This window comes from Eutrigla gurnardus, assembly GCF_963514095.1.
Source record: "Eutrigla gurnardus genome assembly, chromosome: 13".
Taxonomy (NCBI): Eukaryota; Metazoa; Chordata; class Actinopteri; order Perciformes; family Triglidae; genus Eutrigla; species Eutrigla gurnardus.
The window spans coordinates 24,541,347-24,564,670 of NC_139936.1; the positions used below are offsets into that span (position 1 = coordinate 24,541,347).

At 45.6% G+C, this 23,324-nt stretch overlaps 1 protein-coding gene across 4 annotated transcripts in view; it reads right to left on the bottom strand.

Moving 5' to 3' along the window:
- The window catches only part of tet3 (tet methylcytosine dioxygenase 3), a 33,228-nt gene extending 10,841 nt beyond the window's left edge, over positions 1-22,387 (bottom strand). Inside the window, exons 1-5 of one of the 4 annotated variants that reach the window (XM_084024089.1) lie at positions 22,323-22,387; positions 21,582-21,641; positions 5,717-8,636; positions 2,806-2,896; positions 264-357 (exon numbers count right to left, since the gene is read on the bottom strand). In XM_084024089.1, the coding sequence (XP_083880215.1) occupies positions 264-357; positions 2,806-2,896; positions 5,717-8,588 (3,057 nt within the window). In that variant the 5' untranslated portion in view covers positions 8,589-8,636; positions 21,582-21,641; positions 22,323-22,387. Of the gene's footprint in view, positions 1-263; positions 358-2,805; positions 2,897-5,716; positions 8,637-12,614; positions 13,028-14,553; positions 14,877-15,960; positions 16,000-21,581; positions 21,642-22,322 lie in introns of those variants that run through there. The other 3 variants (XM_084024087.1, XM_084024090.1, XM_084024088.1) reach the window with 3 other exon arrangements.
- Between the last annotated feature and the right edge of the window lie 937 nt (positions 22,388-23,324).

Below are 23,324 nucleotides of genomic sequence, written 5' to 3' on the forward strand. Positions count from 1 at the left end.
ACACACACACACACACACACACACACACACACACACACACACACACACACACACACACACACACACACACACACACACACACACACACACACACACACACACACACACACACACACACACAGGTATGGATAAAAGTTGTCAGGTGGGACAAAAGTCCAAAAACATCATGGGCTTTTATTTTGAAATCTAAACTCAATGAAAGGAAAAAGAAGAGACTCTGGCAGTAGTATACTACAGTATACCATTGCAGTGATGCTACTTACCCACTTAGCAATAGGACAACCGCGTGAGCTCTTCCCCTCTTTTCCTGTGTACACCACCTTCTCAATCCGGACGGCGTCCCCCTTCTCTCCGTACCTACAGGAGGAGACACAATTTAGTTCTTTAAAAGTTCACCCACTTGAGCAGACAGTCTCTGGAGCCAGAATGGCCTCTCCTCAGATTAGATAGCCCTGATGCATGACATTAGGGCTCTGACTCACCAAGATGGCCCTCAAGTGGCCTCAACCTAAAACACACGCTGTAATCTTCCCAAAGAGCCACCAAGCAGACCTCAAAGAATGTGCTGACTGACTGATCACACGCTGTGCATCGTTTGTGGCGGCCTCATCACACTCTGACCCACAACAAACATTACACACACAGTGTGCTCTGTGCCCATATTCGCAATCCCAAAAACATGTAAAATAGTTTTATGCTCAACATGAAAACACATGAAAAATGCAACTAATTACTAATGTAACTAACAGCTCAGGTTAAACATGCTCAGATGGTTACTGAGAGAGGTCGTCTGGTTCCACTAGGTAGCTGTAATAGGAGACACAATCCAGTATTCATGAGGTTAATCCAGGATTTCTTTTTCTCATCACTGACCTCATCAAGTGTGTTATGTTGTACCCCACCTATTGTTTTTGTCTGTGAGGAGTAGTGTACAGCAGCTTTGACAAAGAGTCAGAGCTGCCAGCCTCAGTAGCGGCACTGCAGAAATATATCTACTAATGTAACTACATTTCTCAGTAGGGTGTTGGTAGCGTCACTGTGTTCTGAAACAAATGTTTAGGTGGCAATCGTTTAGGTGGCAGCTTCCACACAAGCTACAGTCCTCCGAGCATCTCCGCTGCAGAGAATCCAAACACACAAGCCTGTGTTTAGTTGACAGAAAGCAGAAAGGAATGGACCCCGAGGGAGTTGCCATACACTGTTTAATTAGATTAATATTTTACCATGTAGCACACTGTGCAAGGCAGGTGGATGTGGATATGGTAGTAATGTGCATGATTGTTCATGGATGTTAGAATCAACTGTGTTGATAGTTGAATATACATTATAATGTATATGATATTAAGTATTAAGTAGTATATACTTAATATTAGGTGTATATATTTATATGATATATTTTGACTTAAAAGAAATTGGTTCAATGTTAAAAAAAAAGTGTTTGTGTCCACACTTGCATGGATGAGCTTATTTTGTGGACACATACATTCTATTTCTATCTGTTTTGTGTTATTGTGGATGTGTCGGTGAACACCTGCTTGAGCAAATAGTGTAGACTACTTAACAGAAGTCCTAGTGGTGGCAGTGTGGGAGGGGGGAAAGGTCAGAGGTTGCGTTGGGGTAAGGATAAGTCATCAGCACTTGTCAGAGGTCTGCTCACGCCTCATATCAAGTCTCCCGGCTGTTTGATACCTGCCATTGTGAAAACTTCAGCCCTGAGCAGATTTGGCTTGACAGTGAACACAAGGGGCTCCTGCTGAATAGGAATCACCCCGAGAAGGCTCAGAGAGTGGGCTCCTTCACCACAGGGGTGGCCTGCCGGGGTCAGAGGTAGGCCAAAGGTCAGCTAAGGACATTGGAGCCTTAAAATCTTATGTCATCTCTCGAACAACAAAAAGTGGTCTCTGGTCTAACATCCCCCCTCACGCGCCCAGTGTTCTACAGGGACTAATGACTCATTGGTCCCATTGAAATCTGTCCTCTCTGTGAATGCGTGCCTCACTACAATGTCCAGCACTGTTAAAATGAAGCGTAACACAATGAGGCCAGCTATGAAAAACACAGCAACTCTTCAATCCTCCTTAAAACCAGTTGATCACCAACTTTGTTCAGTAGCTCAACAATGATTCAATGATTTACAGAGGCTGTTTATATTTCTGGTGTTCCATCCTAAAGTGAATAGATGCAAATCCTATGAATGTCAAACTGCCAAAATCTGTGCTGATGCATCAAATTAAAGTAAGAACAGCTTATTGGATTTGTTTGGGGGTTGTCCAGTTGGTATAAGAGTTTTGATAACTAATGCTTTCTAAAAACATATCACATAGATGTTTAGCTTCATTTTGACTTTGATTATCTGTCTGATTAGCATGTAGAATAGCAACACATGCCTTAATTCATATTAATGATAGTTACATAATAAAGATGACTGCACGTATATTAGCATATTAGCGCACAAAATGCACCAAGTTTCCGCTAAAATTTGAATTTCTTCTTCTTGTCTTGTCTTCCCTCCCATCCCTCTGTCATCCTCTCTCTTCAGCTTTCTCTTTTTCCTTGTAATTTGGTTCATATCTTCTCTGATTCCTCTCATTCTCAGCTGTTATCTGCTGCTACCCTTGTGCTTCTGCCTCTACTATGCTGATGATGCTGATATTTCCTGTTTCTCCTACTGTATTCTGGGTCACAGATTCCCTAAAGACAAAATGCGAGGAGGAGGGAGGAGAGGAGGAGGGAAGAGGAGGAGGCAGAGAGAGCAAGAGCATGTAGGAGGAAGAGAAAAAGAGGAGGGAAGAGGAAAAGACTTACCTCGTCTCCATCAGGTTTCTTATGGAGGCCACAGTAGGTCCAGATCCCAGGTGATTGTAGTAGGGCCCTTCGTCTTTCTCCAGAATTTGTTCTAGAAGAAGACAGCAGAGGTTGAAGAAACAGCACATAACTGGACCAGAACAACGCACTATGGCAAATTACACATGTACACAATCATTTACAAAATACAACATGATAATGTATGTATTCCTCTAAAACTACTAAAAAATACTACATTTGTCTTTTTCAACTTGCTTATCTTGCACTCAGAGAGGAAGTGAAGCAAAATGTGACTTCCTTTTGTAGCTTTTGTTGTTAGTTTTAAACAAAACATGGACCAACATGTGAGCAGCAGGGGCTCTGGTCACATTATCTTTGACAGGTTTTGGTGGATACTTCTTTTCTCAACACCAAAGAGATGATTTGAAGCCATGCTTCTGCATTATATAATTAATTCTACTACACACTTTATACTTAGATGTATTTTTTGCATCAACATTATCAGCGGTGTCACCAAGTTCTTCTAAAGTGATACTACTTCGGCTTTCTCATTGATTAAATAAATGCCATGAATCCTAATTTACCGCCTGGACAGAGGCCTGCTTGGCGCTAAATGAAGTAAACACCTCACTCAAGTTGAAAATATTAAACAGTAAAAGTCCCTCTTTGCATATAATCACGTGTCAGTTGTAGAGTTTTGTTCAAAATCAAAGGTGTGTTTTGATGAATTGATGATTTGGACAAACTCAAAGACATCCTCTTTGAGGCTAACGCTAAATTATCCGTGAGAAGCGTGAGAATGTGCAACTGATTGCAACATCCAGTTCAGCCAACCGCACATGAACACACTGTGGCTGCAGGGTGTGGAGACACTTAGTAAAGCAGAAGATTTTTGAGGTAGTGATGAATGGCTCAGTTTCTCTGAGACACACCCTACTCCCTAGTAGGGTGTGTCTGTGTGAACACTGCGATAATCTGTGTTTATGTTATGTATGAGTGTGTGTGTGTGTGTGTGTGTGTGTGTGTGTGTGTGTGTGTGTGTGTGTGTGTGTGTGTGTGTGTGTGTGTGACTGCATTTGACCATCGTCCTACACACGTCTGTGGTTGTAAACCACGTCCTGTGACTTCAGTGCTAATCTTTCTGTGATACTACATTAAATGTCTCCATTGGACTTTGCATTGCCTGACTCTGTAACAGCTCGCTTGTATGGCAACCAGGTTAGGCTCTAAATGTAAATACTTTACACTATCAGCTGATGATCTAAAGTGTGGATATACAATCAGTGTTGCATGAGTCCCTGGTTACAAGGCAATATGAGGTCACATTCCCCTGTTGGTGCAGGGAGGCACCAGGGCGTGGATCAAGGCAGGAAGTGGAGAAGTCAAGTCACACTAAATTCTTACATGGAAACTGGTTGTGTGTGTGTGTACTGTGCACATTGTGACTGTATATATTGTATCTGTGTGAGGTGGAGGCAGTCTCATTCCAGGGCAGTGTTACGCTACATGGAGTTGACTGGGAAATATGTAACCAGGCTTGACTATGGAGACTCGCTGTCTGCTTTTCTTTACTCGGAGTAACAAAACACAGCTAGCAAGTGTCTCACCACAGCTGCTCTCCCCCTGTTGTGCACTCTCTTCAATGTTTAGGGACAGCAATGGTCTATTTACCAGGCCTTAACCCCTTCATAGCCCTACAGTTAACACTCAGCACCTGCAAGAAAATGCTGGTGATTTCTTCATAGCTTGTCTGAGAACAACATCTTTCATTATTCAGTTATTTCACCAAGTTAATGAATGAAATTACACCTTCAGTAGCTACAGCAGTACAAGCCAGATCTACTGAGACATTACCTTTATTTGCCTACTATTTTGTTATTTTTCTAATGTGTGGTATATACAGTAATATGAATACAATCCATAAATATCCGTAGATATCTACTGTAGGACCACCTACTCTGTTAACCTGAGCAGGGAACTACTCAAACTCTGGGACTAAACCCCCTTCTGTGTAATGAAGGCTCTGTTCTGCTTGCCTGCCAGACCCAAACCCACACAAAAGGCTCCTTCTGCCACCAATGCTATTGTTCAAGCCTGCTGCCTTTAGTGCCTTACACTGTTGCAGTCTGGATGGTCGCAGTCACACACCCTGGCAACACAAACATTCTTAGAAACAGTCAACAAGCATCCAGACACAGAAGCTAAGGCAGAGGGTGTTTGACAAACCCTAATAGGGGACCTGTATCTACCGTAATTGGTGAAGCAAAATATTTCCAGCTTTAGAATATTCATGCTTCCTTCTTGCTTCAAAGCACTTCAGAGAAAATCATTTACTACAGAATTACTTCAATATATCTCCACTCGGAATAAATGGGTGATGTTTGGAGTGGTGTGCTATTGTTGGATTATTGATACTATTATTTATACTTGTGTGAAACGTGCTAGTAGAGTATGTTGATGGTAGGGATGGGAGGATGTAGGCTATTTTTTCTATCTTTCTTAAGCTGTCCCACTCACTATCCTGATAGAGGAATGAAAAATAGAGTCTGATTTTTAAGATAAAGGATACAAAAAAACGTTTAATAAACTGTATTTATTTGTGCAGGGGGATCTCCTTATTTTTATTGATTATTTTCCACTAAAAAAGTATATTCAATAAAACTAAAAACACACTGTCTTATCTGTGATAGAATAAACATATTTGTTTCATAGCAAACTCTAAAGTGATACCAGTATGTTTTGTGCCATTTTAAGAGTTTTAAGCATATTTTGATGATAATCAGAGATAATATTGTGAATCGTAATTATTTTGGCTGTGATAATGGTGACAGGAAATGTAGCCTAGTTGATAGACAGCCAGCTCATCTCTGGATAAACACAACCATAGACAGACAACAGCAAACTGACTTACCCACACAGGTGCAGGTGGGGAACTCTGCCTGTAGATCCTTGGAAGGAGTACTCAGCAAAGTTTTGGTGGGGGTGTCCAGGTAGCGCAGAGGAGACTCTAGGAATCCTCTGAGAGATGGAGAGGAAGGCAGACTGTCCTTTGTGGGCGTGTCCTCCTCAGAATAGCAGGTGGTGGAAAGTACTGTTACATCACCCGAGGCTTCGATCTTCATGCGTTTGGCGTGCGGAGAACACGGCATGCTGAACGTATCCTCTAAAACACTGGGCGGCTGCTGCTGCTGCTTGTCCACGATAGCCTGGTGATGCAGAGAGGCATCCCTCATAGGGCTTTCTGTGGATGCCTCGTTCAAGTTTGATTTTCTTTGGGTCCCTGACTCCTCTTTGCTGACTTCCATCTCCTGATCATCTAGATGAGGTGTCGAGCTGACTTGAGTGGTGAGAATTAAGGAAGCCGACTGGGAGGTGGAAGATGTGGGACTGAGGTGATGAGGACTCGTCTGGGACTGATTCCTTGGCTGAGGGGCTTTAGCAGTCTCCTCCATGGGCTGACTGGCAGGTGTGTCTGGGGTTGAGTCGCCAAATTCAGCCTCGAACTGGCGGATCAGGTCTTCGTATTTTGGGTCTATGTTGATGACGCTCTGTAATTGTGAGGTGCTGGATGGAGATGGAGAGGTCACAGGTGTGGTGGTGCTGGTGTTACTGGAGGCCAGACTGCCAACCTCCTCTGATTTAGCATGGGCTACAGGGGCCACAGGTGGGAGAAGAGGGCCCATGAGGGCTGGAGTGTTTTCTGACAAAGCAGAAACAGTGGAAGAGGGAGTCATTGAGGAGTTGGAAATGGATACCTGAGATTGGGCTGGGGCAGGGAGGCCTGCAGCAGCAGCCTGAGTGAAATTACTGTGGGGGGGCAGAGAGAGAAGGGAACCTGGTTGCAGGCTAGTCAGGGCTGGGGCTCTGTCCATCATGAGGACTGATGGTTTTTGTACGGAGATCTGAGTCTGAGGCAGGAAGGTTGGCATGGAGGCTTTCTGCTTAGTCTTTTTGATGACTATCTGTTTGGGTTTGGGAAAGGGAGGGACTGCAAGCATCCCACTCATAGCTTTTATCACAGGAGATCCTTGGCTGTTTTTTCTCTTCTTGGGTTCCTTGGGTTCCTGTTTGATGGCCAGATGTGGTAAACCTTCTGCCTCCATCTGTGGCCACCATTTTTTCAAGTTTTGACAAGCCAGAGGCGCACGAGGGCCTGGTACTCCAAAACCGGAGGAGTGGTTAGAGAAGAGGTTCCTCTTGTAGTGAAGGTGCTGTTGCAGAGCTGCCTGAGTGGAGTGACTGATGGCTGCTTGGCCAGGAGACAGGGGATTGCCAGGGTAGTGCTGACCCTGCTGCTGACCATTAGCCATGCCATAATGTCCCATAGAGGCAGTGTGATGGTAATGCTCACCAGAATCTGGTTCTTGCTTTATCCTGGCCAATGCTGGGTTGTCATGGGCTAGAATAGCTCCATTCTGGTTCAAGCTAAACTGCTGTGTGACTGGAAGCTTGAAATGAGCATTGCTGAACTTACCACTGGTGTCACCAAGCAGCTGTTTGAGCTCCGACATGGGGTCTGAGCTGCTGTGAGGTGCAGCAGCGTAGTGAGACTGAGGCTCAGACTTTATCCATGGGTTCCTCTGTTCAGAGCCTCTGCCTGAGCCCTGCTGCCACTGCTGGGGATTAGGGCTGAAGCCTGGATGTTTTCCCTGACCTGGGAAGGGAGAGGTAGAGGATGGGAGAGGGGTAGCATGGGCTGGCTGGCCCTGGGATTGAGGCCTGTGGTGCTCACAGGACAATGAGGCCTGTTGAATGGTGTGTAGTCCTGGAGGGACGGATTGAGATCGTGAGGAAGATGTGTGGGTGCCGGGAGAGGACGGGATCAAGCTAGTGCCATTAGGGGGTTGAGATGGGAGGTTCTGGGTATGTTGGTGGTGATGGAGGTTACTGTTGTAGGGAACTTGACCTGGAGAACCGGCAGCTTGTGGACCAGTACCAGATAACTGGGTCAGGGCTTCTATGGCGATGGCTGTCTGAAGACTGATATTATTTTCCTTGGCTATGGAGAGCACCTGGGGAGAGCAGGGAATTGGGGGTTTGGAGCAGGGCACTTGGTCTGGGTTAGGGCCTTGACTTCCCTGTTGCTGCTGGGGGTATGAAGTAGACAGACAGTGGCCACCATTCATCTTGGGGTAGGGCTGAGGATGATGCTGCAAATGGGTTTGCTGTAAGTGTGAGGGGGCATCAGCCATCTTGCAGTAACCTTGTTCCTCATTGGTTGCCAACTTGATCTTCTTCTCAAGCCATTCAAGGTAGTCTGGACAGTCAGGCCCATCACAATTGCAGTTAGGAGGCTTGTGTCCATGTTTGGCTTGGCTCAGTGCTGACTGTAAAGTGTTCACGTCTTCAGGAGTTGGGCAGCTTCCTTCAGGACCCCCTGCTGAAAGTTTGGACTTTCCCCCCTCAGAACACATTTCCTTGGTGAACTTTGCATACAGCTGGGCTGTGTCAGGCTGTACGAGGCAGTTGGAGGAGGAAGAAGGAGGCAAGGAGCCAGCGATAGCAGAAAAAGCCACCAGATTGTGAGCATCCTCCATGTTTGCGTGGTGGACAGGTTCACCAGGGGTTGGACCGCTGCTGCTGTTCCAACATGGCTGCTGTTGTTGGGTGTCACTGACCCTGCCATGTCCTGACACCCAGCTCTGTTTTGGAGGCATGCTTCCTGCCCTCTGCTGCTCTGTTTCAATAGATGTTGAATCATCATTCGGGTAGCAATTCACACCATTGGCCAGTTCCAGGCTCAGCGCGCCTTCCTGGAGGCGGTCATGTGACCCAATTTCCATCTGCCCTCCACTTCTGGGGCCATCCACTGAAGTGACTTTGCGAACAGTCTGAAAGACAAACATGGAGTGAGGTTAGTAAAATGATAGAAATCCAATAATTCAGTAGTGTAAACATACACACTGTGCATTAGGCATGATTGTGAAAGATCACCAGATGCAATGTGTTTAATAATCGCTGCAACTGAATGAAATAAAACCATTTTCTTAATCTCTTATTTGCACTCCATTCCCTTCTTGCTAGCTCTTAGCCAAAGTTCCTACCCTCCTCTCACACATACAGAACATACATACATGCTGCAGGGTCAGGTCAGTAGGGCTAAGGAAGACTACATTCACTATTGCTTATGGAGTGTTTCCAACAGACAGGTGTTTTGTCAAGCAAGTCACAGGTCATGTGATATAGTTTCACTGTTTATAGATGGACATTGTGCACCAGATCAGTTGGGCTATGCAAAGCAGGCAGTTGGAGTTAAAACACGCCACCCTGTGTGGCAATGTGTTGCATTAAATACACACTGAGGAGTAAAGACAACTCAACACAGTTAAGTTACTACTGCCAAACATACTCTTTTATCTTCATAATTCATAAAAATGTATGAAACTAGTTCTTAAGTAGAGAAGCAGAACACTATATTGATTTGATTTAATTTCAAGAACACAAATAGTATGTGAAAACAAATGTTCCAGTTAAACAGAAAGATACAGAATCTGATCAAAACATGCTTATAGTACAGTGTGAATATTTTTAATCAGATATGAATTACATTATTACGGTCTTCGTGGAATTAAAACTTTGAGATACTGTTCAAACTAAGCTTCTGGATGTCACTGGAGTGCTTAAAAAGAATTGCAGCTCAAATAAGTAAGTGTGCAGTGTAACCCCCTTCATCAGAGAGATTATCACAAATTCAAAACATCTTTAACCAAACATGTCAAACCTAAAATGACCTGAATATCTGAAGACTAGCATGTCATACTAAACTAATTTGTCAACAGCATGTAAGATACAGAGTCAACTGAATAAAGCTTTGCGGTATGGCTTTGCTCACATGATGCTGTCAGATTATCTGAGCAAACATGCAGCAGAGCCTTGAGGTACACAACATTGGATGAATATTATAAATTATATTGTTATCATATTTAAAGAAACAACAACTAAATACTAAAAAAAGGAGGAGTCTACGAAGGGAAAAGTTACATTTCTGAAAGCGAAGCAATGGAGTAGCAGTTAAGATGCAAAGCTCAGAGTTGGTGAATGTAGACAGAATGGCCTGTCTAGTGTTACACAAGCCATGGACATATGTTTGGATGGTAAATGGAACACTTGAATATAAAACGACTCCTGTGCCTGGCTGAGCTACCGGAGGAACTTCTGCTGAAAGATCATCAAATGAGAAACTGATGCGGATGAGGAAAGGGATGGAAAGATTCAGCACAACTTGAGCTGCAAGACATTCCTCACTCTACGTTTTGCACTATTTTGTAGAACTGATTCCAGAAACCTCCTGAATCCTCATTTGAATTTACTATACATTAGTAAAACATACAATCTTGAGAAATATAATTTGTCAGAAATACAATTTGTCAGAATTAAATTTGCGTTTGATGTTGAAACAGGAGTCCTTTATGTTTTTAGTTTGGCCCTTGTACTGTACTGTACTACATAAGGTATTTTGGCCTGACCGTTTTTTTTAATGATTCTTGCAAACAATTTTTTGCCTTTCCTATGACTGATTTGTTTCGGAAAATATAAGCAAAGACTAACTGCTCCCGATATTACCACCTGCTTTATAACTGAACCTTTGGCTGGTATAGATGGACTGTTGTCACACATGCTCATGTTTTTTAACTGTATTTCATAAACCTGTGTCACTAATAAGGGAGGGATTGCTTCTCCTGCATTCCGTCATCTCAGTGAGTTTAAAGATCTTCTCAGACAGTTGGTGACACTTATCAGGAGTTGATCAGTGCAGCCTCATATCTCACTTCCTCTCTGAGTTCAAATTGAGACAGTTACCACAAGTTACACTGAAAAAATGCACATTAACTGGACTTCTGTCAAATTCAGAAAATTTGAAAGAATTCCGTTTATTTTAGTCAGCTTGAAGCACCGGAGTTTCACCACAACAGTGTAGACAAAGGTGAAGAGAAGTAATTGCTACATGTGTCCAAATGACTACTAATTTGAAAGTTGAAGCCGACTATGGTGCTTATTCACTTGAATCCTAAGATGTTACTTGTTAACGGTATTAATTCCAGTTTAACTCCTCACAGATTATAAACAAATGAGTCTGGAGAGGAACAGCAAACAAAGACAACCCAAGGGCAAGCTCAGAAATCATTGACAGAGTTCATGTTGTGGCTGAACAGTGTATTCCAACGTATCTAACAGTCCTTGTGAGAAGTAAACAACGCCAGACCCACAATATAGATGAGTTAGTGCCATAGGTAAATGCCAACATATTGTATTAATATAATTTTTAGTCCCAAAGTCTCCATCCTGTGTGTGCATTATGAACAGGCAGCATATCCTAAACATGCAACTTATGATGTAACACGCATCAATATTCTGGAAGAACAAACCTTCCCTGATAGAAGACACAACAACAGCTGAACTGAGATAGAGTGGTGCAGATATGTATGCTTCCTTACACACACACACTCACACACACACACACACACACACACACACACACACACACACACACACACACACACACACACACACACACACACACACACACGCACACACACACTCAGGCAAGCTGACTGTCTCACTGTCCAACATAAATGTGAACTAGTTCCTGATTCAGACCATTCAAAAGAGGAAGACCTCAAATTCTGTTTGTAGATCCATCAGTGGACGACAGTCGAAGTGAGCCTGACGTCCAGCTTCCCCATGATTTGAATATTATTGAAATGAGCCTTTGAAGTAGCTAATTACTGGACAGGCAGTATGCTCAGGTCTTTTGAATCCACCTTCTGTGCCGGGTGTCTGTTGGGGCGTCCCAGGGGGGGGTGGTGGTATTGGTAAGAGGTGGAGGGGAGGGGGGGGGGGGGGGGGGGGGATGCTAGTGAACAGCCGGCATGTAATACGTGAGAGGCCCCATGTCTGCACTATCAGTGGGAAAGAGGAAGGGGGGGTGGCTAGCAGTTATGACAACTGCAGTGTGTCGAAACAGTGACTGCAACACTGCACAACCCAACATCCCACAATCACGTACATCAGTCACTCTCTTTTCCTCTTTTTCTCACTGTTACATACAAAACACCGCCAGAGTCACATGGGTTTAAAGCTCCTCAAGCCGCACACTTACAACACTCCGCTTTGCCGGTGCCGGTAACAAATACCGCACTGCACACAAAATAAGACTTCTTTCAATCCCTGTGTGATCTGAGCAATTCCATTACTCTTGATTGACTTTTTTTCTGAGACTACATGCCGATCCGGGATGGTAAAGCTGCTCTCCACCTGCAGTGCTTTACACCTATGTGTGTGCCTGTGACTGTAAGGACCACGTGCTTTGACAAATATTTACACTGTAGCAGAGTCTACTCTTTTAGCAGGAGTTCATCTCCATCTTGTTTCGAACCGTGTGACTCTCTTTCACACACACACAAAGACACACACCCACACACACGTGTGTGTACGTGCTTGACGAGCACCAAAAAGTGCATCCAAAAACATCAACACACCCAACCTGATCAGGTCCTGCTGATCCTGGTTGTCTAGCAGCCCTTTAAACAGGACAAGCCTGTACATCTCGGTCTTTAACTCTGACAGTGCAAAAAAAGAAAAACAAGAGGGAGGAAATAAAGCTGCTTGTGGTGGTGAGGGGGTTAAATTCAGCTTGTGAGCAGACAGCTGAACCTAAATCCCAGATACACAACTACCCCCCACCCCCCTTGTCCTCCTCTTTCTTCCCCCACCCCTTCCTTTGCTGCCGTGCTGAGCAGGAACATGAAGCAGAGAACCTGACAATATGAAGCCGGCTGAGAGCCCGAGGACCGGCGACGCATACTTACATGTTCCTAGACGTCCAGCGGCCGGTTGGGGAAAGCAGAAGAGGAGACAGAGAGGGGCATGAGACTTGCTTGCCGGCACAGCACCCCAAACACAATCCGGCCTTGTTTGGTTGTATTCCTGTTTTATTTCTTCCAGTCTGTGCAGCGCACAGACACACGGAGCGGCAAAATCCACATGCATGCATTCACACATGCACTCGCAGCCAGCCACACAGACACAGCACACCTCCCCCCACCACGGCACGCACGGTTCTCATTTCTCCCTCGTCTCTTCTTATGGCCGACGCTTTCTGTTCTCTCCTTTTTCCTTTCTCATTATCTCTGTCTGCTCCTCCCTTCCCTTTTTCAATATCCTCTTTCTTTCTCTCGGCTACACATGCAGTCGGCTTCTCTTCACAGCCCCCACCTCCCCCCCCTCTCTCCCTCCCTCCACTCCCCTCCCTCTCGCGTAGCCTCTCCCTCCATCTCTCTCTCTTCAGTGTGTGCAGAGCGAGAGGCCATTATCTGAGCCACAGCGGGCACGTACGATGGAATGGAGGAGTGTGCAGTGAGCAGAACAGAGCGAGCTGTGGGGGATAGTCGCCAGCAGCGGCAGCCTAGGAAACAGCACAGTGCAGCAGAGCTCTTACCAATGAGAAAACCTCTCTGCCTGTATCCACGCCCTTCAGCACCACTTGCTCTTCTGCATTTCAGGATGCTACACATTAGGCTTTGCTGTCTGTTTGGCGTATCCACAAAAGCCCAGTATTGGCTATTTTGGCTATGACAGCGCTTCTCTGCTTCCGAGTGCAGAGGCGAACCAGCGGGTGCCAAGTGAAAACGCAATCTCAACTCACGAAATCAACAGGGGAAATATGAGCAAAGAAAAAAGCAACGTTATGTTTAGACTTGTTTGTGCCTTCTGCAGACGGTATCTGGTTTTCCTTGAAAAGATTCCGTTCCATGTTTGAGCATCTAGATTCGGCCCTGGGCCACAGGAGAAGCCACCGACGACGCTTGTTCGATTTCATCTTTCTCCCCATTCACATCGGTCGGCCGTTCCTCGTTTGAAACAGAAAGCTTCAACCTTACACTTGTGGCTGATAATAGATCCTCTAGAGAGGCTGCATGCAGGAGCAAGAGTGAGGTTGGTGGATGGTGAGGGAGTGGGCGGTCTTGCCGGTCCTTCCTCCAAGATCCAAAGGATCCAGACGAGGCAGAAGGTTTCTGACTGAAGGAAGCGGAGGTTCGCTAGATTAACAATCCTTCAACACTCTGTAATGCCAACTCACTCACCTAAACGGTGGGGAGAAAATAAATGGAAGAACGATTTGATACAACGGAGGTAAAAGAGTGAGACAACCGGGCGATGGAGAGGGAACAGCGGATGCCACTTCGACATCAGGAGGACAGAGTGGCGGAATGAAGAGGAGGGAACGGTAGAAGACTCCGAGGAGAGGGAAGACAACAAGGGAGGACGCCTGGAGTCGCTCAGTTGTTATGAGACTGATTCTGTAAAGGGAGTGAAGACGAGGACGATGAAGAAGGAGAGAGCACAAACAGATAGCAAATCGTCAGGTTGTTGCCAAATGAAGACATCAACCACAAGTAATCAACCCATGACAGTTCGCTGAGGACGAAGACTTCTGTCCTCTCTGGTCCACCAGATAACGTCCTCTTGGTAATCTTTCTTTACCGTTGTTTTTCCTTGGCGTCATTATCATCGTCAACCTCGTAATGATCGCTGGATGTTTCTTTTTCCGGCCTTCTGGCGTCTCCTCTCTTCTCTCGAACATTGCTGGAGTTTTGGAGCAGATTTAAGCAGGAGGAGGGGGGAGGGAAACATGGCCGTCTTCCCCATGCAGATCGCTGTCAGCTCCTGCGTAGTAGTTTTCTCTTATATTACTGAGCATGGAATGGCTGCACCGCGCTACGGCTGGATCAACTTTAGTAGCCTTACCCTGTTTTTCTTGATCTCTCATTTTCTCTGGGTTTTCTGCAAGTCCCTCTACCTTCCTCTCTAGATTTGCTTCTCTGTTTTGTTTCCTGAGCCCTTTTTCTCCTTCCAGCGTAGCTTATTGCATTACCGCTCCAACACTTTCTGACGCACGCCGCAGCTCTGGTCCTGTAAACTGAACACCGTCTCTCTTTCTGTGCCACACATATTCGTATATACACACACAGATGAGCGTCAATCCCAAAGAGAAACACAGCGCAGCTTAAGCTGTCTCAGGGAAGGAGAGGAGAAGTAGAGCATTAGGTCACGTGACCAGGGAGTGCCAATGAGTGAGAGGGAGAGCAATGAGCGAGAGAGGTAGGAAACACATGTGGCGATGACGTAGCTGCGTCGTCATCATCAGTGTCTCCCACCAGGATGCTTGCCTCCGCTGGGTGGGCTCGTGTGTCATCTGACGCCGGCCCACTCTCTACTATCACCAACAACACACACCAACGGACACTCGGAAAACACGCTCTTTCATTCGGCCGACTCACTGGCGCTCGCTCACTCCCCCGGCTGCAATGACACAGCGTTTCGAGCTCGAGACTCGGCTTAACCCCTGAATCACACGCTCCTCCTCCTCCTTCCTCGTTTTCAGGAACTGCTGAACGCGACAGACTTCATCTGTCCTTGGACACAAAAAAATGTATACCGGCTATTCAACACACAAGGCTAAAATAAATCATGTTTCAAAGCTGACAATAGGCTAAAAGAGACCTCGGTAGACCAGTAGCCATCACAAGTAGATCTAATAGAAACTCCAAATGAATACGATCACATGGCTGTAACACTGGCACCGTTTTTAAATGAACAAATCAGGACAAAAACACACGGAATTTGTGTTTCAGCTCACATTGTGAAAACACAAGCTCTGAATGAGTTTATCACTGTCATGATCTGACCTGAACAGCAACATAGGAGGAGACTTCAGACACATGATGCTGAACAACACACTGAAAATACAGTACACATCACAGTAACACTATTCTCCATTCAAACAGCAGGTGTTATTTAAGGTTAACCATTGGGCAACATTTATGGTGTTTACTTCAAATATGTGTTGGCTGCTGGACAAAAGAGTAGAGGTTTACTAGATGATTTCGATCAGCAACAATGATAAAGAATGGCATTTGCTCATGAGAGCTGTCCTACCCTTCTGAGCAATGTGTCACTTATCTAGATAACAGAACAACATGACAGCTTACTTCATAACTGGAAGGCATGCCGCTTGGTAAACTTCTGCTCTGGTTAACTGCGATCACTTCACATGACACTACGAGCTCAAGAGATATTACAACAACAATGGAAGTATCTTAACTCTTAGTGAAAATGAAAATGAAAACACAAACAAGTATGTTCCACACTTACGGTAAACCTGCTGTAACCAGGCATCAAGGGAGCGAGTTGGAAGGTACCAGAGACTGGCTTCGATCACTTCATCTCACAATCTAGTCAAATTATCGTTGTTTCACGCCCTCTCACATCTATCTCTCTCTATCTCTCTCTCTCTCTCACACACACACACGTTTCGGTCTCACGGTTCTCAGCAACACAGGAGAAAGGTCTTGGTTGTAGGAGGGATGACTGACAACAAAAGTCCATCCTCAGCAGTGTGTGTTCGGCTGGCTTACGTATGACTGAGTCATCTTTATTTTTTTCTTGTTCTCAGAGTCCTGACATACAAACCCTCACACGTCGAAACCAGCGTTTTAAAAATGCAACCAGCGCATCGCTAGTGGGAGGTCTCTTTGTATGAAACGCCAATAAGAGGACAACTTGTTCTGTTTCGTGGGTGAATAACTTTTAGGAGAATTGATGTGGTTTCACTATCTCTGCATCACCACCACCTCTCATCAGTGGGACATGTGGTGCCATTTCATTTCAAAAAGATAGAGAGGCTTTCTCTGGCAGCCATTAAACCACTCACATGAGCATCACAGTCATGACATGAGGGTCCTTTCCCCTCCTCCCACCTCTTCCTGTCAGCTGACTCCACCTACTGCTCCCATCTACCTCCATAGACCCCCACCCCCAATCCATATTGCCCTGCAGTCCAATAGCATCAAGGTCATCTGATCTGGCACGCTCTTTGACTCTCTCTCTCTCTCTCTCTCTCTCCTTCCCCCTCTCCCTCTCTTTTCGCTCACTGTCGCTTTAGCTTTCCCTTTCTTCCTCCACCCCACGTACGCACGGAGGCAGAGGCACTGAACAAATGCATACACTGGCAGGAAATGCAGAGGCCCACTGCAATGATTTTCTCTGCACACATGCATGCTAGTATGCATACAGTATTGGATTGTCCACTGAGGGTCACTGGGTTTATTGGTGGGTGGGACAAGTGGAGCAGAGCTGCCAGTTTAACTGAGCAAGCATTCAGCCTGGTTAAACAAATCAGGCAAATAATCTGACTGGATCTATTATTATTATGATGATTTACATTGTCTAGTTTTTGTATGTTTATGAACAAACCAGGCACACAATCTGGATATCATGAAAAGTAGGATGTAGATAGTAAAATATTTTTTGTATGGGAAATGACCACCATATGCAGAGTGCATATGTATCGATGAATGTCTATCATGAGTAACAGAAAGTGAACATATTGTTCATATTTTAGACATCACCTTGCTACTACAACCTTGCGTCTGTCTGTTTGGCTGTTTTTCTCTCTTTGTCTTTGCTTTCTTTGACATCTGTCCACCTCCACCCCGACACGCTCCCAGGCAGTATGGTGTTAGGTTCAGGGTGTGTTTGGGTGTAGATCGTAGTGCTGAGTATAAGGTATCCAGTCTGAGTCATACCTCCTGACTTTTGGCACGTGCAAGTCGGCACGCATAGCCCAGCTGGGGAAGGCCTACCCCCCCTCCTTTAATGCTCTTCAGCACTCACAAAGAGAAAGGGAGGAGTGGTTTAGGAGGGAGGAGAGAAAGAAAAGAAAGGTGGTGGTGGGTAGGGGCTCTGGGGTGGGGTGGAGCCTCTGGAAAATAACGAGGAAGAGGAGGGGTCGCTTTTTTTTTAAGAGGCAGCTCTTTGTGCCTGAGGTTTGAGGCTTGAAAAGAAGGGAAAAGACTGTAATCAATATATAGATTATGGTTTGGGGTCTGAGACAAAGACAGTGGACCACAGAGAGACAGGAAATGGTTCAGAAACAATACGAGAACACTTTGTCCTCCTACCTGCCAGGCTAACATGGGCCAAGTCATGAACAAGAGTTGAACAGTCAAATCGTGGACAATGATCCAATCTTTATCAGAACACAAATGCAACAGCCTCAATGATTATGTGATGACTGTTTGGAGAAAATATTATGGGCTTTAATCAGAAATTGCTCAGACTTGAGAGAGAAAGCAATAGAAACCTTCCTCGGCTCTGCAGAGTGGCTGGTTGCCAGCCTCGTCTCTCTCAGGACTTGGGCTAAGATTAGCTTCCCATATGTTCAAGTCAGGCGTAGCCGGGCTTAAAGGGCCAGTACTCAATTGCACACTATTAAGCCCTGTAGTGCTTGATATCCTGACCTACAATCAAGGTCAAAATTAGTTTTGAATCATTTATCAAATGAGCAGCAGGCTCCTACAGAATGAAGAGGATGTTCCTTTAATAAGAGATTTTCTACATGCCATACATTTCGGAGCTAGTACCAGCTGTGTGCTCTGTCCTAGGTTATAATCTGTCCAATCATCCACCTGTTTAAGATACCTCCACTGAATTCATATGAATATACCTCCCTTGTTTCACAAATCAATATTTTGCACGTGCGTGTTCCAAAAGTGTGAGATGAAAACTCTGCAACAGCTGTGGCGCTGCATTACATAAAACCTGGCAGCGTCGGGGAGCAGTGGGATTCAGGATTGTATGAAGTGCGTGCCCAGTGGGAACAGCGGAGCAGCCTCCAGAGAGTCGAGAGTTAAAGAGCTCCAGCAACAGCTGAGGGCTCCTCCCCCTTCTCCTTCCATTCATTTTTTATTTACTGCGGCACCAGGCGGCCGACAACCTCCCGCCGACATCAAACACGGATACCACCACCAATGCCAACAAGCCATCAACCACGACTGGTCGAGCCATGCGGGGTACTGATCCAGCCCCGGACCCGGTGCGGACTAAGTCCTGTCGTGTTCACTCGCACTTGCAGGATTGTCAGCACCGTTGCAAGACAGACAGTGCAGAACAGCTGCTAATTGTCATTAATTAGACATGAATCCTGACGCATGCAAGTGAGGCAACTGTTGGTAACTATACATAAAAACGTCACCTGAAGACCCATGAGGATTTACAGGATGTGATGAAGTCCTTGGCGTGTCTTTGATCAAATAGTTACTTTATAACCATTAAAGAGAGTGACAACCACTCTCACTTCTACACACGATTCACTGTAGATATATGTCACATTTAAAGACCCTTGTCTTGTCTATAAGGCTCTGCATGGTTGGCTCCTCTCCCCTTAATGCTTCTCTAAAGCAGAAAACAAGTGATAGAAACACTACAGGGAACTGTGTACCTATGAGGAAGACTACCACTATCAGAGACAGTGACACATAGTGTTCATTTACAAACCATTTAAATGAATCAACCAATACCCTGTTAACAACCCGAAGTGTGCTTTGTTTTACATGTTATGTATCGTTGTCCTGGTTTTTAAGTATTTCATGTCTTGTGTGTGATGAAATGTGTGTGATACGTGTTTTAATGTATTTCAAGTGTCTGTTGTAGCTGTCGTGGGTTTACATGCAGGGTCGCAGTCGGTGAATGAAATGGGTAAATGTAGTCAGTCACCTTGAACTTCATACAATCAGAACTATCAGACTGGTTGAACATACTGTAAATGATGTGAAAGACAGAATAAATGAATGCTTTTCTGGACACATAATTAATGTTTTGTTTTGATTACTTATCTCGAAATACCTTTTATCATAATCCAGTATCCTTAAACACATTCATTATATTATAGGAGAATAAGATGTGTCCAACATTTGAGTGGAAGAGGAGACCAAAGCAGGACCATGACAACATGACTTCCAGATCAAAAGGAAGATGTGTGTCTTGAAAACCAAAATCCCAACTACTGCTCCAATTGTTGACTTTGACGTTTACTCCCGCTCTAATTAGATCACTAGTTGCGTGCCAAGGCACATGGGAAACAACGCTGCAGCTCTTTACTGACGCTGACTCTTTACTGGAAACCTTACAGAGCAGTAAATACATCGAAAGCCAGCGCTGAATGGAAGAGGTGATGTCAAACCCTCCACTTCCTGAGTCTGTACTACATACCAAACCACTTACTACACAAACACACACACATGCACTCATGTGGTGCCGGATAGTTGGTCACGTGACCAACCTTGGATGCCGGACTTGAGCTAAAATTAAAGCAATGATGTCATCAGACATTCAGTGTTGCCACGGAAACTAGGTCAGCGTTAACCCTTTGCGAACGCGCCTGGGGATTCCACGCAAGGCTAAACATATGATTAACAAATGTTCCATCTGCCGTCACGCACTCACGGCTTTGAGTGCTTTCTACTCTGCTTTTGACTCTTTCCCACTGATGAAAAGTTCATCTCATGCATGTAGAAAGAGGAAATCCTGTGTATGGGCGTGGAAAACTAAAAAAATCATGCGAGTGCAGTATGTCTGTCTTGTAACCCTATTGTGGTAAACTCTTAATTCAGTTTGGCTTCCTGAACAGCAACACTGAAAAAACTGATAGAAAGTAGTCCTGAATGGCTTTAACCATGTCACACAATGTTTAAGCCTTCCAACATGTTGAAGCTGTGTGAGTCCTGAAAACACTATACAACTACTTGTTTTATAGTAGTATACTACTAGACATTTAGTATACACTCCACCGAGGATCCTGACCTACAAACAGGCAGACCTGTTCAACAGCGTTTCTCACAAACGGACAGTTCAGTGATTGTTTTCCGTGCAGCTTCCCAGATGGTCGTATATACCTTGTAGATAAAGAGCCGCTCCACACATGGATAAAGATTAGAGCAGCTTAGAGGCAAGTCACTGAGCCGAACGCATTCATGACATCTGAAACTGAATGAATAACCTATATTTCATCACTGTGGAGACGCAGCTCAGTGTATCTGCCGGCATACGTGTCCTCGGGTCATATCTTGACGCTTGTTTGGTGCTCAGTAAACCGTTTATCTATGAAGCCGCGTCGCTGAAACTTCTTCGACACAGAGACACACGAGCGTGCTCCAACTCGGCCAGCTGGAGGAAAGCAGCTCCCAGCGGCCACAGGTTACTACGCCCGACAATCAAACGCGTACGCATGCGTGACCCACTAACTTTTACTCCCTTTACCTCATTTGACTCCAGAACCTCGCAGAAGAAGGACGGCCCCCCTGGCTCCTGAGCCAGCGCGTAGGGTGGTTCCTCCTCCTCTTCCCTCCTCCTCTCCTTGGTCTCTTGTATCTACACATGCCTGGCTCTGGCACCAATCAGCGGGCAGCGTGGGACGCTTTAAACTGAGGATGCCGCCACTTCATTACTGAGTCACTCTGCTCACTGGACTTGGAGATAATGCCGAAGTTTAATAGCGCCAGCTCCCGAGCAGGGCGACTCGGAACGGGAAGGCGGATGCCTGAAGATGTCTAAGGCACGTTTATTCCACCCTGCACTGTTATCGGGGCGAATATAATGAGCCTGCGTGTTCGCCGGAGAGCAGCAAATAGTCAAATGACAACCAGCGACACAACAGTGACAATCACAGCCTTTTCTGTGCAATAGGTGTTGATGGTTTGGACCCATTCACACAAATACACACATACACCAAACTAACAGTGCTGCTTCATAAAAGTGCACGTGCAAAGAGACACACGTAGAAAGAGCAGAGGAATCACCACATTTACACCTCATAGGAGTCTCACCACACTGACGACCCAACAGCTGAGGATCAGAGCAACATGGACACACAGGTGACAGAGATGATGTGATGACATGTATGCACGACAGCACAGAATCCAAACGGCCTCTCTTACCTCAGCCGCCAGCTCAGGGTTTCCCACGAAGCCTCGTCGGTTGTCTTCAGAACACTCCACCTGTACGGCCATTCAAGAGCAGAAGGTGGAGAGGGAAGGAGACAGAGAGAGATGGGAGGGGGTGAGAATAACAATCAATAGAATAATGCGACAAGGGCCTGTTCAGAAAGACTCGTCATAAAGGACAGTAGGACCAGCAGGTACAACATGCAGACATGCAATCTCCTCGTCATTGCTGTCAACCATCAACAAGAAGCAGCCATGCACACGTTTTTCTCTTTGATTTGTGTTCAAACATCGAGCCGGCACTTCCCTCTACTGCTGGGACAGAGAATGAGAGACAGCAAAGCCAGATTCAATTTCAATTATAGAATTATGTAATGTCTGTATGCCGACCTGGCGCAGCCTTCCTAATATATGCATTAGACAAGTCTGCAGAACCCAGCTTTTTAAAGGGCAAATTGGCCAAACGTGCACAAGTGTCAGTGAATAGGTTGGCTGAGAGTCAGATGCAATGAGACAGGAACGCTTCATCAAAGCAGGGCTGATTATTGTAAAACAATAGCATCTTCTTATTTGGCACAACATGTCCCCTTGTCTACATGGCCCTGGCTGTCTCAATGTTAAATGATGTGTTTTGTCTCGAGCTGTTCCCCAGTCCCGCCAACCTCATCTCCCCCCTCCTCTCCCCAACCCACCCACCTATCAATCCTGAAATAGTCTGGAGTGATGAATATTTACCCTCCAAGCCTCTGAGCTGCCTTGGTTTGTACTCCTCCGTCCGCTGGCCAAATCCCCATCAGAAGACACGGGCTCCCTCTTGTCTTCACCTCTATCCCTTTCTTCTCTCTCTCTCTCGCTCTCTCTTTCTCTCTCTCTCTCTACCTCTCCACTCTTCTTTCTCGTTCTCGGTCTCTCTCTCTCTCTCGTCTGTGTTCCAGCAGCCCATTCAGGAAGCCATCTTGTGTTTTTAATCTGGTTTTACATGAACCCTCGTACGCACGCTCTCTCTCTCTCCCCCTCGCTTGCTCTCTCCCCCTCCCTCTCTCTCTCCTGCTAGTATGCCAATAGGTCTACCGCACACACACTCACACACACTGATTTTTTTTAATTCTCTGTGATCGCTATCACTCTTTCCTCCCACTCGTTCACTTCTTTTTTCTCTCCCCCTTCTGCATCAGTGATGTAAATGTTCCCACCCCCCGCTCTTTAAACATATACACTCATGAACAAATGTACACACACACACAAACACACACACACAGCGCTCGCCGGAGAGACGTCACGGTAGAGATAGCACACAAAGGCAGTCCGTCCACCAATCAGAGGCCGGGCTGGGCTCTGCTGCTAGGGTGAAATAGAAGGAGAGCAAGTGAGGGTGGTGAGAGGGAGAGAGGAGAAATTGGAGCTAGTAAAAAGAGGAGGTTAAAATAAAAAGAGAAAGGGTCTGCGTGCATGTGTGTGTGTGTGTGCAGCACCATAAAAGAGTAGCTGACATAAAGAGACAGAGTGAAGGTGGACGGGAGGTGTATGTGTGTTGAGGGGGGGATGGGTTCTCTCTATGCCTGTCAATTATCTCCTCGAACTCGCCTTCCCTAAACAATGCCTCTGGTATGTGGTATCGCTGAGCACCATCTGTGTCAGGGCTGCCTGCAATAACTGGACTGGACTGCACGCGCGCACACACACACACACACACACAAACACACACACACACACACACACTCTCAAAGACCCTCTTAA